Source organism: Dermacentor variabilis, chromosome 11 (assembly GCF_050947875.1).
Source record: "Dermacentor variabilis isolate Ectoservices chromosome 11, ASM5094787v1, whole genome shotgun sequence".
Taxonomy (NCBI): Eukaryota; Metazoa; Arthropoda; class Arachnida; order Ixodida; family Ixodidae; genus Dermacentor; species Dermacentor variabilis.
The window spans coordinates 37,873,566-37,887,744 of NC_134578.1; the positions used below are offsets into that span (position 1 = coordinate 37,873,566).

General features: G+C 42.9%; 1 protein-coding gene across 1 annotated transcript in view; it reads left to right on the forward strand.

Moving 5' to 3' along the window:
- The window catches only part of LOC142563853 (fibronectin-like), a 32,956-nt gene extending 19,136 nt beyond the window's left edge, over nt 1-13,820 (forward strand). Inside the window, exons 6-13 of the mRNA XM_075674515.1 lie at nt 989-1,264; nt 3,286-3,585; nt 4,223-4,507; nt 5,976-6,278; nt 7,887-8,150; nt 9,677-9,961; nt 12,980-13,097; nt 13,660-13,820. Of these exons, the coding sequence (XP_075530630.1) occupies nt 989-1,264; nt 3,286-3,585; nt 4,223-4,507; nt 5,976-6,278; nt 7,887-8,150; nt 9,677-9,961; nt 12,980-13,097; nt 13,660-13,696 (1,868 nt within the window). The 3' untranslated portion in view covers nt 13,697-13,820. The remainder of the gene's footprint in view (nt 1-988; nt 1,265-3,285; nt 3,586-4,222; nt 4,508-5,975; nt 6,279-7,886; nt 8,151-9,676; nt 9,962-12,979; nt 13,098-13,659) is intronic.
- Nucleotides 13,821-14,179: the final 359 nt, after the last annotated feature.

A 14,179-nucleotide genomic window follows, 5' to 3' on the forward strand; every position in this document is an offset into this window, starting at 1 on the left:
CTTATGTAACCGTAATGTTTTCTTGGAAACGCTGGTGACGAACACTATGTACGAAGGTGAGCTTTCTGGTTCTTTTTTTTTCACACCCCCCCACGCCGGGTGCCGCAGCTGACACGGTTGCGCGGACACGAGAGCCATCAGAATGGTGTTGACAGGAACCGAGCGGGGCACGCCGCTCCTACTAAAACAGACCTCAAACGGCAGTTGCAAAAGGCCTGGGTTTGTGTTTGAGTTTCCCTGTTACATAATTATGTTTTCTCATATAATAAAGTTATAATCCGACGCTATCGTGTCCGTAGGTTGTATGTAAGTCACAGTTTACGAATTTTCTTACGCATTTTGCTTTGAGAAGTTCAATTAGTTCAGTAACGCCTATGGGCCACGTAGACAGCCTTCGTGAATCGGGATGCGTGGTTCGGCATGATTTTTCTCAAACGAACATCGCCACCGGCACCGATACCAGCGTTGACGCCGACTATGGATTTTCTTCGACACGGGGCCCTTAACGCTATCGCGTTCAAATTGCCAGAGATGCCAGATATAGTAACATGACTTTGATGAATTAAGGACAAAGGTCACCCATGGCGCACATGCGTGCAGCTGCAGAAACGTAGCAATCATCACATTGCCACTATGCTATCGCCCACATTGACCGCAGTGCTAAGTTCTTGCCTTCCTTTCTTTTTCACATGCTTTCACTCTAACACTCATCGTCTAGCATGATTATGCGAAGGCGAGCGAGCGAGTGAGCGTCTGTCTCACTGCATGCCGCTACCCCCATGTGGTTACGTTTATGCGGTTACGCTCATTTAATCATTAGCTAGGTTAAGAGAAGTATGTATATTGAAATTTAGTTGCAACCAGCTTTTGAGGTAAATGCGTTTATTTGTCCGTAAGATTATGGGGTGCTCCAACGAAGTTGAGGGTATTATGAATCTTTTATTCAGGCCGTTTGTTGAACGCACTGATGTTCTATCTGCGTTTTCAGTGCCCGAACTGGAGGACATAGCGGTGATCGGGGTGAACACAACTGCTCTCCTTGCTACCTGGACCACGGTGTGGGACGGCCGAATAGCGTTCACCGTTTGTTCCGCTCCAAAGGCTTGCCAGAACTACACCGTTCCAGGGGCACCTCGGAAGCACACTTTCGATGGCCTCAGTTCCAACACTACGTATCGGATCCGCGCTCAGGCAGAGGTGACACTGAAGAACAAAACATGCCGGGGCCACCTACAGGAACGTTCTGCCTCGACGTTTGTGGAACGTGAGTAGTAACAAATTCCTACGTGATAGCTTACACGATAGATAGCTTCCACCATGGAGGAAGGAAGAAAAGAGGCGGGGGCATACCTCAACGCGATCGAAGCCAATATCTGGTGGGTCAGTGTTGGCCCAACACGTGGTCGCACGTGAAAGTGTGCGGTTGGTTTTAGCGTTCCCTCTCGGAAAGCAGAGCCAAGGCAGTGCAGCCGCACAAGCGCGCACGGAGTATAACTACTGGCATAGCTACTAGGAACCAAGTGCCTCAGCAAATCTTGATTCTTGTTCCGTGATCTCGACGCAACAGGTCAAATGCTGGGGCAACCACTGTGGCTTCACGGAGCATTCGCTTGCCAACGCTGGCTGCGGGACGTAATGCTCCCTCCTATATTTTTCCTTCCCCCATGGCTTCCACTAAGTCATCGTAGGCGTCATCATGATGAATCAGCACGGTGAGCGGCTGCGTCCGTGGGTGTCTCACGCGGCTGCAACACAGCTGGTAGGACAGCAGGCGCCGCTGCTATTAGCTTTCCTTCCTCCATGGAAGCAGGCTACCCGCAGCAGGGTATGTGATACACTGTCGTCATACTAAGTGGCATGCTAGTGAAACATCATGGCGAGGAGCTGTGTCCGTGTCGTCAGGTGCGAGTTATCTATGCTAAGAGTGCTAAGCTTTGCACTATTATACGGTTGAAGGAAGCATTTGTAGCAGCGCACGAGCACACTACTTTCGAGAAGACTGGCCAATTGTTTCAGTCATGCAATTTAAAGTCACAAAGCAGAACTGGGTCCTTGAAAGATGCCTATTCGCAGCGCTCTGGAATAATTTCTACGACCTGGCGTTCTCTAACGTGCATATATATCTAAATACAAGAACGTTCATGTTTTTAATTGTCTTATACAAATAATGAACATTTATATAACTGTTTCGTATTCTGAGAGGTCTGTAACTTGCCTATGGGGCTATTATGTATGCCGGGCGTGAGTGCTCGTCAACCTGCCCAAATGACAACTTTTCTCTCTCACGAGCTCATGTCGTTGGAACACGCGATAAAGTAAATTTAAATGAATTCAATAGAACATTTTCCCAAAGCCCTTTGGGACACCTGCGATTGACGTGACTGAACATAATACGACAAGCGCAATGAGTTAACACGACTGATCTGCCTTTAGAAGCAAAGTTGCACCTAGTATGCACATTCCTCAGTACGTTTCTTCGATATGAAGTGTTTTGTTTGAGTAAACAGGCCGGAAGGTCATCGTGCGCTTCAGACCAACACATGTAGTGTTCAAGTAAAGAACGTGTTGCAAGATAATGAAAAGCAAGCGAGCTTGGGCGTCCTAGTTTTCTCGGTTGAGGAGTTTCGCGTCGTGTACATTAGGGTGTGCACGGACGAATCAGTGATTAGCTCGGGCCTGATTAGCTTGAGCAGAAAACGCAATTAGTTCAAGCAGGCTAGGTGGCTATTTGTCGCCTCGCCGTTTCAAATAGGATGCCAATACAAATCGTCATAAGGTGTTGTTCTTTTCGTTAGACTTGTTCAGGTAAAGCGAGACACGGCATCAAAATGAACAATGAGTGAGTCGTGAAAACCGCCAATTTAGGCCAAATTGAAAGAAGGAATTGGAAATGAAAGAGCTAACTCACACAGTAGTGTGTGCCAATGTGTTGGTTACGTACACTAGTCGTGCGATTCCTACGTAGGCGCTACGCTTGGATGCATAGCTTTAACAAGCAAATCGGAAACCACTGTTTCAAGCTAGACCATTTCGACGAAACGATATACGCAACGGGCCACGCCGTGTTTACAGGGAACAACTATTGTCGTTTCCGACGTGGCAATCTTTGTTATGATCCTACAAAGTGCCACGTCTTGAAACTTTTGCTCAGTATTCAACAAACATTAATTAAGGTTGCTATTTCATTCTCATGCAGAACAGAAATTTTACGAGCGCAGGCTGAAAACTTTGTTCAGAGCCTTAAAATTGTTGCCTTGAGTATTTTTCTTTTCATCGTTCTTGTAGGTCCGGGAGTAGTCCGCAACGTTCACCACACTGTTGAAAACGGCACCATTCTTCAAGCCAGTTGGGAAGCACCTGAAGGTTCCAAAGTGTCTGGTTACATCATCAAGTGTGAAGACCCTGAAACAAATTATACTGAATCTCAAGATTTTCACGGTGGAGAGCCACTGAATCAGATTACTTTGGAACTTCATGAACTTGTAGCTGACTTCAACTGCTCCGTCTTTGCGTACAACAAAAACACAACAGGAGGCCGCGTTAATGGGCTTCCAGTTAGCTTCAGTGCCTCCACCAACGGCATAGGTAAGTTCAGCAAAAAACATGGACAAATGATTACATCAACCATGTCTAGATTAATTTTGTGGCTAAAGTTTTTTTTAATCTTCGCAGAAATGTTGGCATATTTTATGTCCCGTAGAGTCGGCCGCCTCAGTAATCTAATAAACTGTTGAATTTCCGAGTAGCTTGTAAATGTTGCTAGTGATACCGAATCAAATAAAACAGAAGACAGGAAAACCGAATGTCATTGTGTTGCTCCCACATACAAGTACAGGCTGTACCATCCTGCGGAAATTCTCAGATTTTTCTCTTATCATGAGGGCGGTGATCTTTTACATTGATTGCGTTCTCTTTAAGGCAAGTAGCTGCATTGGATATTTATGAACGCAACAAACAGCGAATCACACATTTAAAGAATGAAACTGCAAAGAAAACATCCACAATGTGGCAGAATCGAAGTACACAAAACTGAGCGTCAAATAAAAGCTTTCTACCGGTTCACAAATAATTCTTTTAGACTGAGTGCAAGACATCATTTAGATATGGCTCTCCTAAATCGGGTACTGTCAACGCGCCTGAAACAATACAATATAGAGCAAAAATAATCTGCGCGGACTTGCAAAGTGCTGTTTTGAAAACCTCTAGTGCTTTTCTTTCGCAGCGTCTCCGAAAAACCTAACTCTCGTGGAGCGCAACGCCACTAGCTTCACTTTCAGCTGGTCAGCCGATCCAAACGCCACGAAGTGGAAGATCGTGGCCACACCGGAAGGCCAGCTGGGGCAAGAGCAAGAGAGCTTTGGCGAGGACGACACGCCGCACAACGGCACTGTGACGCACTCCGTGACTGGACTTCTTCCGTGGACGCATTACAACGTTTCCGTCAAAAACTGCCGAGACACGTTCTGCGGCCTGCCAGCGTTTCTGCACAACGTCACTGAAGTCGCTGGTAAGCTAAGTTTAAGCTTTACGACGATAGTTTTGGCAACCTCAAAAGCCTAAACGGCTTGAGACTGTGCAGAATACGGGTGCTTGGTATGCGTCAAGCAGGTTTGGTGTGAGTGCTGGGCTACGAATGTAACCAGTGCGTAGAATGAGAGATTAGTTGTAGACTTGTACTGCGTAACGAATTACATGTGATTACATGGTTGTAATCAACTAAGTTTTTAGGTTACGTTAAAGTTTAACGAATACTTTGTAACAATAACCGTAATTCAATCTCTTTTCTCAGTACCCAATTGCATGTAACCAGTAACATTTTTGGCAAAACATGCTAAAACAGGTGACGTAGCTTTGAACACTTAAATGTGGAGGAAACTTCGGTGTACAAAGCTGAGAATAATTAACCGTTAGATCATTAGGGTGACAGAATGGGTACAAAGAGAAGGGAAACGCAGTAGAGGACGGCAGAAGACTATGTGGTGTGACGAAATGAGGAAATTAGCGGGTGCTAGTTGGCATCGGTTGGCGCAGGACAGGGGTAATTGGAGATTGCAGGGAGAGGCCTTTGTCCTGCAGTGGACATAAAATAGGCTGATTATATATCATAATATATATATATATATATATTATGTGTGTGTGTGTGTGTGTGTTTAGCATATTACTCCAGATAGAGGTAATGACTTCAGGTTGTACCTAAGAAGCGCACGTTTGTGCAGCCAGACACGCTAGTATTATCATTGCAGGGAACAGAGACTTCTCTGATTTGAGAAAGATTCTGAAGATTTCGCGTAAACGTCATATCGAATTGCGTACCAGCTATGATGAAATCATTATTTTGACAACTGTGGGGGAACAATTTGAGGATCTTTAAGCTTCGCTTTTAAGAAGGAAAGGAAATAGCAATCAAAGATGCCTGACTGCTTCTCACGCTTCCTGGCAGGCACAGTTTCTGTAGCCTATTGTTTACCGGGCAGCGCTGGCTGTGAGCTTTATGCACAATGGTAGCCGTTTCTGGTAGCAACGCGGCCTCTTGCGTGGGCCCATCCCGAAGGTAGTGCACAGCCGCACCAAGAAACTTACATCTTTAGGTTTCTTTTATTATTTCGCACTTTTAATTGTGAGGTCTGAGAAGAGTGAACATACAAGCATGCGCTGTCGGTGTTTTGTTTCATGACATTTGTACGTGGGCTGTCATTCCCAAAATTCCGACGAATAACATTGTCAAGAACGTAAGTCAACGTATGAGTAACATAAAAGATCGCATGGTATGACAATATAACCTGCATATACTGCATGTAATACAGCAAGGCGTTGCATGTACATATGCAGAATTCTATAGGGAAATTTTCGCTCACGGACAACTCCGCCGACAATGACGCCGGACTTTGGCGACACGAGGCCCTTAACGTTCTCGCGTTAAGCTATAGAGAAAGCGTAACTTCTTTTCCACGCGCTAATCACTTTCTCTATTTCAGCTCCCTCAGAAGTGCGCAATTTCAACTATTCACTTGAAAAGGACGTCAACGTTCTCCTGACGTGGGAGAAGCCGGATCACCCAAATGGACCCCTTGACGGCTATGTAATTCGTGTCTACAACGAAGACATGAATGAAACAAAACACACCGAGGTTCCGGGAGATCTGACTCAAGCGCAGATGAAGTTAAAGCACGAATTCAACCTCTTCAATGTGTCTATATCAGCGTACAACGAGGCCAAATCCACAAATCAGACGATCTACGGCCCGAAATCTGAGCTCTCGTTCGAAACGCTTGGCAAAGGTAAGTTGAAGAAAAGAGTTCCCGTTTAACGATACTTAGGTATTATTGATTAGTAGCCTTTTAATTAAAACATATGCCAAGCTTGTACTAAAAAGAAAAAGTATTCAACAAATTGCTAAACAATATCACCACCGTCATCAAGCGGATAATGGATGCATGTCTAGTTGTGTGGGGCTTTAAACTGCAAAGTATAACGAAAGTCGTAAGTATTTAACATTCGACACAGTGACTCAGTGGCTTTTGCACTGCACGGCCAAGCCCAAAAACGAGAGTCGGATTTGCATTCACGGCAGCTGCATTATGATCGGTATAATGCAAAAAAAACTCCTCTGTAATTCAGTTTTAGTGCACGTTAAAGAGCTTTAGATTGTTCAAGTTAATACTACTAGTTTATCAGTGGTAGCAATCAGCAGCGGATGAAAAGGGGGAGCCTAAGGCTGGAGCTAACGTTTTGGCAACAGAACTTGTGCTGGGAACGTTGACTCCGGCCTGAAGCTTTCCTTGCTCACCCAGTGTTGACCACGTCGAGTCTCCTTCCTTCTCTAACCCCTTGTCTATTAGCCATATTCAAATACTTAAGGCCGTCATTGTGTCTCCAGTATTCCTTAGAAATTTTAAAACCAAAGAATGAATCATTTAATCTATATATTCCTTTCAAAGTGCGAAACGAGAAACTGATTCCTTTTTTTGTTGTTCCTTGGAATCTTAGCGAAGAAAGTTAAGCAATGCTACACAAAAGTATGAAAGCGACGATTTTTTTTCAACACTGGATCATACTTTGCTATGTATAAGACACGCGTTTCTGATCAAAGCTCTGAAAAGCACTGAAAATGTGTCGGGCAAGTGAAGACCAGTTATAAAGGGAATTGCTCTCTTTGGCTCTCGCGTGTGTTCGTCGTTCGTAGCTCGCAGTCAGCGGTTGACCAAATTTCACCGTCGTCGAAAGTCAATTATCTTTGCCACGCAGCAGTCCTCGGGCGATAGCTTTAGGGCACCCGAAGGTTTGCAGCTCGCATGGCAACACACGCACTCGCACATATATATATATATATATATATATATATATATATATATATATATATATATATATATATATATATATATATATATATATATATATATATATATATATATATATATATATATATATCAAGCTATGCTACCGCTACAAATTCGCAGATGGGTGTGGAGCGAGCGCTACCTAAATATCCTCAAAGCGACAAATATGATTTCAAGCGCATCACTCCTTTATTAAATCGAATATCTTTGTACAAGTGTTTGCCGATTTTATTAAATAAGCACTGATCCTCGACGGTTTCTACACAATTTTTCATCGACATGTCTCCGTGAGTGCCGCGCACAGCCTGACATTTACTTATTTATTTCCCAATGCCGCAGGCCAGTTTTGCCCAACAGTAGTGGTATTATGATTACAGAGAATAAGTATGAAATGCGGGTACCAAACATACATCTCCAGTAAACAACTATATCTGAAATTTGTATTTGCACTGAAAAAGAATTGGGGTGACAACTGTGCAAGTAAAAATAAAATTAGTTCAAACAAGATTCAGGCAGAACCTGACCAGTAATCATCCATGTTTATTGCAGGCCCCGTACCTCCACGTCCGAAAACGCAAGACGTAAAAGAAAACAGCGTCGAACTATCATGGGAGGAACCTCACGACCCCAGATACAACATCACTGGCTTCAGCATCACAGTCGACAAGCAGCCATCGTACGAGACCAACCAGTCGAACATCACAATCGAGCACTTGGAACCATGGAAGGAGTACCATGTTGGTGTTGCTTCCTGTACTAGCAAAACAAGCTGCGGGCAGAGTAGGAGTTTCGAATTCAAAACGGACTTTGCAGGTGAGAAAATTGTGTTTGCACCACACATCAGTTGTATAGGTGACAAAAAAAATGAAGCATATGTTTTTTTTTCTTGGAATTCCCCGTGCACATGTTACAAAAACACTGGTGGCTCTTATCTCTTTTTTGGTGCAGTGGCTTTGCTGATTGGCAGTCAGTAAATGGTGTCGTGCAAAAGCTGTCGTGAAGCGAGTCATGAAACGGTGTCTAGCCAGTTTATGAATGGATGTTTCGAGATCAGTTTCACAACTTGAGTAATATTGCGCAACAAAAAAACGACACGGACGTAAGAGAAGAAGACACACCAAGCACAGACACACCTTACGTCCGTGTCGTGCTTTTGGTGCGCAATATTACCTGAGTAATGGATGACCAAATTGCCCGGAATGCTGCTCTCATGGCTTCACAAGGCACGTTTTAAGCTTTAGGTAAATGAAGCGCACTTGGAAGAAAAATACAATCAATGGGCATTAGGACAGAGAAAAAGCGTCTTGTGCGTGCACTCAATATTTTCTTCTGTGTTTTACAACTGCACTTCTTTTATTAATTTTCAATAATCCTGGCCCACCAGTAACTGTTAAAGATGTTCTTAAAAAGAGGCGCTCTTACACAATGGTGATGACTGAAAAGCATTATTTTTGGACTGATATGTTTTCGAAACAAGCTATTCAGGGTGTCGCAACATTTGGGAAGATTTCTTTCGGGCCTAATAACGTCTGCGTGAGGATGAAACCAGGAGCAAGTGTTTACTAGTTAGGGAGCTTACGATACGTAATCTGAAGATTGAGATATAGAAATTTTATATGAGGCAGTCAATATGTAGAATAAGATAAACTGAAAGAAAGGAAGAACAAAAATTCCTATCTAGAAATATTAATTCTATGGTTGTGACTAACAGAAAATGAAGCTCCAGCGGGCACTCTTGTCTTTTCCAGATTGCTTGGCGGAGGTCTCGAATTTGGTAGTATTGATGCTATGAGAAAGCATATGGTGGTTTATCGGCCATATTCCTGTGTCTAAGATCAATAGATAATCTTGTACGCAACTACCCTCGAATCTCTTTGAGAGAAGGGCCGCCATCGCATTCTTATTGGCAAAGCAGCGCGCGCGTAATGCGACGGATACGGCATCGGTCCATCTCTGCTTGAAGTTAATGTTCTGTACACTCTCATTTCCACTTACCTGATTATGTTTACATTTAAATTGAACATGGCAGTTAACCTACAGTATGCGTTCTTTTGTTCCATCGTCTACGTCTTCGTAAGGCTGTGAATAACAAAACATGGATCTCCACAGAGCACCTTGTTCTTTCCTCCTATATGTCAAGACTGATGTCGCTACGGCAGGCAGGTTTTCGTCGCTGTGATTAAAAGGACACTTCTGTACAAGACGACAACCATCATTTGGCTGAATCTTTAAGTATTTTCGCATTTATTACTTCACTGAACTAGTTGGCGAAACGAGCCGTCAAGTTGCCATCATTCATAGTGAATTAGAGAGACTGAAGAGTGCCGTACGTCTTTCAGCGCCGTCGGAGCCACTGGACCTCAAAGTCCCGGAAGCCGGTACACACTGGATGCTGGTGCAGTGGGAAAAACCCAAGGTCTTGAATGGCCCACTGAGCGGTTACAACGTGAGCTTCAGCAATGGAGACAGCTATATAGACGCGGTCACCACGGATCTGCACTATAATTGCACGAAGCTGGTTCCTGGCACCTCGTATGACGTGTCGGTGTACGCATTCAACGAGGTGGAGTCAGTCATCAAGCGTGGAAACCGTACTACGCTCCAGGCTACCACGCAAGCTGAAAGTAAGTGCCATAGCTTTTCAATTTTTCTAAATATTGAAATAAGGGCGAAACCTTAAAAAGCAGGAAATAAGTTTAAATTGGCAAATTCTCAAAGGGTTCTTGGAAAAAACGAGCATATTAGGCTTCGGGGATAGTGTAAAAAGTCGTATTATTCCTAAACCTCCATTAACTTTCGATTTGGTACGCGACCTGAAGCTTTTGTATTTTTTTTAATATGCCACCTGACTAGCCTAGTCTTCGTCGATCTTTTAACTATGAGAACATCAGGTTTACAGATTTATTGATTGGTAGACAATATTATTCTCAAGAAGCACCTCATATATGCCATGTTGCGTAGTGTTGGGATGTGTAAAATGTTCATCGTATAAAATTCTTTATCTCGCAGCTTAATTCTAGGGCAAATGAGTCCTTTCAGGCAAACATTTCCGGAAAGTGAACACCATGGCCGGGTACCATTTACTAATACTAATGGCAGACATTTACTAATAGGATAGTTCACATGTTACAGTACGCGTCGCATACGGCGCACATAGGTTAATACATCATCTTCAAATAGCTTGAAGCTGCTTGATTGTACGCGAAAGTATCAGGAAACATGTCGGGGATATTAGCTACTTGAGTCTGCAGTGAAACAAAAGAATAACAGTGAAAACATTCACGAGAAATAGGGTCCGCATCCACGAAGGTACTGCATTACTATAAGATGCCCTATGTGTATATCATCAAAACGGAATTTACGTGACGACAAAGTTTAGGAATGGGAGTTTAGAGTGTAGTTTTATTTTTCACATGAATGGAGTCAATTCCACCTCATGTAAAACGGGCTGTGATTGTGTCTGCTTGCTTCATGTTCAACTCAAGGTCCATTGAGAGTTTTTATCTATTCCACAATGTTGAGTTTCGAAAGTCATTTTACTGCTTACTGCGTGCTACTTGTTTCTGTGGAAGCCGCAGTGCCTCATAAAATTCATTCAGTTACGACCATGCACGTAAGACGTCTAGACTAGCAGATCGTGCCAGAAATTGAGGAAAGGACAGCAGAAAAACACAATGACAAAAGTGCCGAATACCATTTCGTTTACTGATGAAATGAACTTACCAGCCAATTAAAAAAAGGAAAACATGGAAAAAAACTTTCATGCTTCGATAGGGACTAAATGTCGGAGAATGTTTACACAAGTGGGCTCTCCAAGAAAGTTTTAAAGCGCCATTATAGAAAACGGTTTAGGGGACTCTCCGGCTATTACACTCTAAAAAAAGTTTACATCCTTTGGGGCGTATATTTGCCACACAACAATCGGCATCTGTCTTGCTCCCATTTCCTTTCTTAAAAACGCTGTGCTCGTTACTTTCCGTTTGGGAATGCTCTCTCATGCTGATAACGCGCAGGCCATTCGTGACTAGGACGTACCGGGTTCGCAGCATTAAAGATAGGAAATGCGGGCGAGAGAGATGACGATTATTGTTGTGTGTGCAAATATACACCCCAAAGGGTGCAACTGTTTTTAGAGTGTAGCCAGACCGAATATTGCACAGTTACTTCGAGCATGCTTGTCTTTATCGTCTTTTTTAAATGAATGAGCGGATAGTCAGTACTTCCGTCGTGCCATTGCTTCTTGTGTACTTGTCGTAAATTTGAGCGCTCTTTATCACCATGAACTTATGCGAAGTAGCTCACTGTAAAGCCTTGAAAAATTTAGACTAAGTATCTACTCCCATAGCCAAAAGTTTTACTAAAATATGCCTTGTCAGGATACATATGAGAAAGTGATGTCAAAAGTAGTTTTAGTTATTTAAATTTAGCCAAACTTGAACTTATGACGACCTTATGTCAACTTCATTGTGATGAAGGAACCTGTATGGTTTCCGAAACATCAAATAAGTTTACCACTTTATTAGTGACCAGAGATTTGTGGCTCGTATTTCTATTACCCAATTCCACAAGCCAATGCAAAAATCGTGGGAATCGAGCCGACAGGTAAGCGCGTCTTAGTGCCCCTAAGCCGGCTACATTCAAGCACTGAATTGCAAGGATAGCAAAGCTTTGATCTTATTCAAAATACTTCAAACTGCCGTCTAGGTTGACTAAGATCGCGAAAATGAACACTAGTTGAGTAAGCCTTTTGTCATTATAACGGTAAATGCGCCATATTAAGTATATTCAGAAGCACCGATGTAACAGCACGTTCTCGGCAATATTATCGCCCGAATTCAAAGAAAAGTGGGTTGACTGTACAGGGACAGCAAGTAGCCATTGCATGTCTAGCTGATCAACGTATTCAAATGTCACCACTCAGCCATATGGTGACTTTCCCGATGATTTAATCCGCACACTTCTGGTACGGGGCGCGAAAGTGCGGGATGTTCATGATCGATATATGCAAGCGAAATTTCAAATTCTGTAAGGAAACGTGCAGAAGACTTACCGTTCTATATTCTATGCCAACCAAATTTTGTCGTGTAGGTTATTTTTGTTCAACTCCTTCGTATACGAGTATATCAGATGAACTGCCGTGAGCCACTTCGGTATAAATTCTAAATTCATAAATGAAAGCATAGAGGAAGGAAAAAAGGTAGGAAGTTTCCTTATAAGCGCTAGACATAACGTCGGAAAAACATAACGTCGTGACTCCAGAATGCTCACCTTTCTTTTTGCAGCACAAATTGCTTATTAGCGGCCGTCATTCGATTTACCACGAAGAAATAAAACGCTTTCCGCATCCAGCGGTTTAATTATTCGTTCATCTATGTTCAACACTGCAAGTACGTGAAAGCCACTTTCTATGATTTGTGGCTACTACTATAGCAGATATTGTTTTCCCGCTTTCGGTTGGGCGTTTGCGAAATAGTTCACGTTCATTCATTCCTCCGACATGTGTGCGTCACGCGTGATATACATTTACATTTGTATTAGTGGTCTCATTGGCCTTGAATTCGTCTATTTGAGAAAATGAATGAATAAATTCCCTGGGTAGTTCTATTCAGTGCGTGTGTCGATATCTTCTTATTTAATTTCAGCACCGAGTGGCCAGGGCGTCTCAACAGCCACAATTCTCTTGGCGGTTCTCATTCCGCTCATTCTGATTGTTGCCGTCGCGTCTTACTTCCTGTACAAGAAGTTCCAGAAGAGGACAGGGTAAGTTTTACGCAAACATAAAAAAGTTCAAATGTATGGCGTGCTGTTTAATGTACTCATCCTCTGATGTCGTTAAAGAAGTTGTATAAGTACTTTGTGAATTTAGGTGGAACGCTGTTACGCTTACATAGATCAAAAGGTAAAAGAACATCTTCAAAAACTCACAGCTGACTTACAGCAAAGTCTTACAGCTGAACTGAAGGAGGCTGCGATTAAGAGTGTATTATATGTGTAATTTGATTCCGGGTCGTACCCAGACTTATATATAAGTATGAACTTTTGAGGACTCACTGCGTTACCCATGAGAGAATGCTTGGTTATTGTGATAACCGTAGGCCATCATTCGGCCAGCAACTGCCAATACGTATCGACTGATTTGCTGCATGGGTCTGGACGTACACAGGCTTAGATATATGGAATGATCTTTTGAGGGCTCACTGCGTTACACATGAGAGAATGGATATATCTCTTTACAAAAGTGCTGCGCTTCTTTAAATAAGTGTTGTGCACACTTCGTCTTATAATGCTCCCATTAAGGTGTCTTTGTTTTTTTCCTTCTTAGGGAACGCACACCTCTGAGGAGTGCCGAAGGAATGTAAGAGGAAGATTTGTCCGAAATCAAGACACAGAAGAATGAACGTGCATGTGGACTGTGGTGTTTTTTGCGTGGTTGTGTTTGAGTGATGTATTATTATGTAAATAAAGAGAATGTCAAAGTAGTGACACGTCTCGAGTCCAAGAGTACGTACAACCACTTAGTGCCGTTTGCGTGACAAATGAACACATCTACAGGAAACGAGAGAAGTATTTACGAGTCAAATTCTATATACGCGCCCTGTTCCTGCGCGTCAAATTCGGAAAGAACTATCGATCGGAAAACATTTCGGTGAGAAGTTAAGCATTAGAGATCTTACCTTACTGAAAGTTATCTAAACAGGCTTGCTGTTATAGCGGAAGCTTTAGCGTCGTCTACGTAATTAGGACAACTGCTTCATTCGCCTTACTGCAGTCGTAATCTCGTTCCATATAGGTTGAGCTATGAAGTACGTGGAACATACTTGCAAATATTCAACTTACTGAAT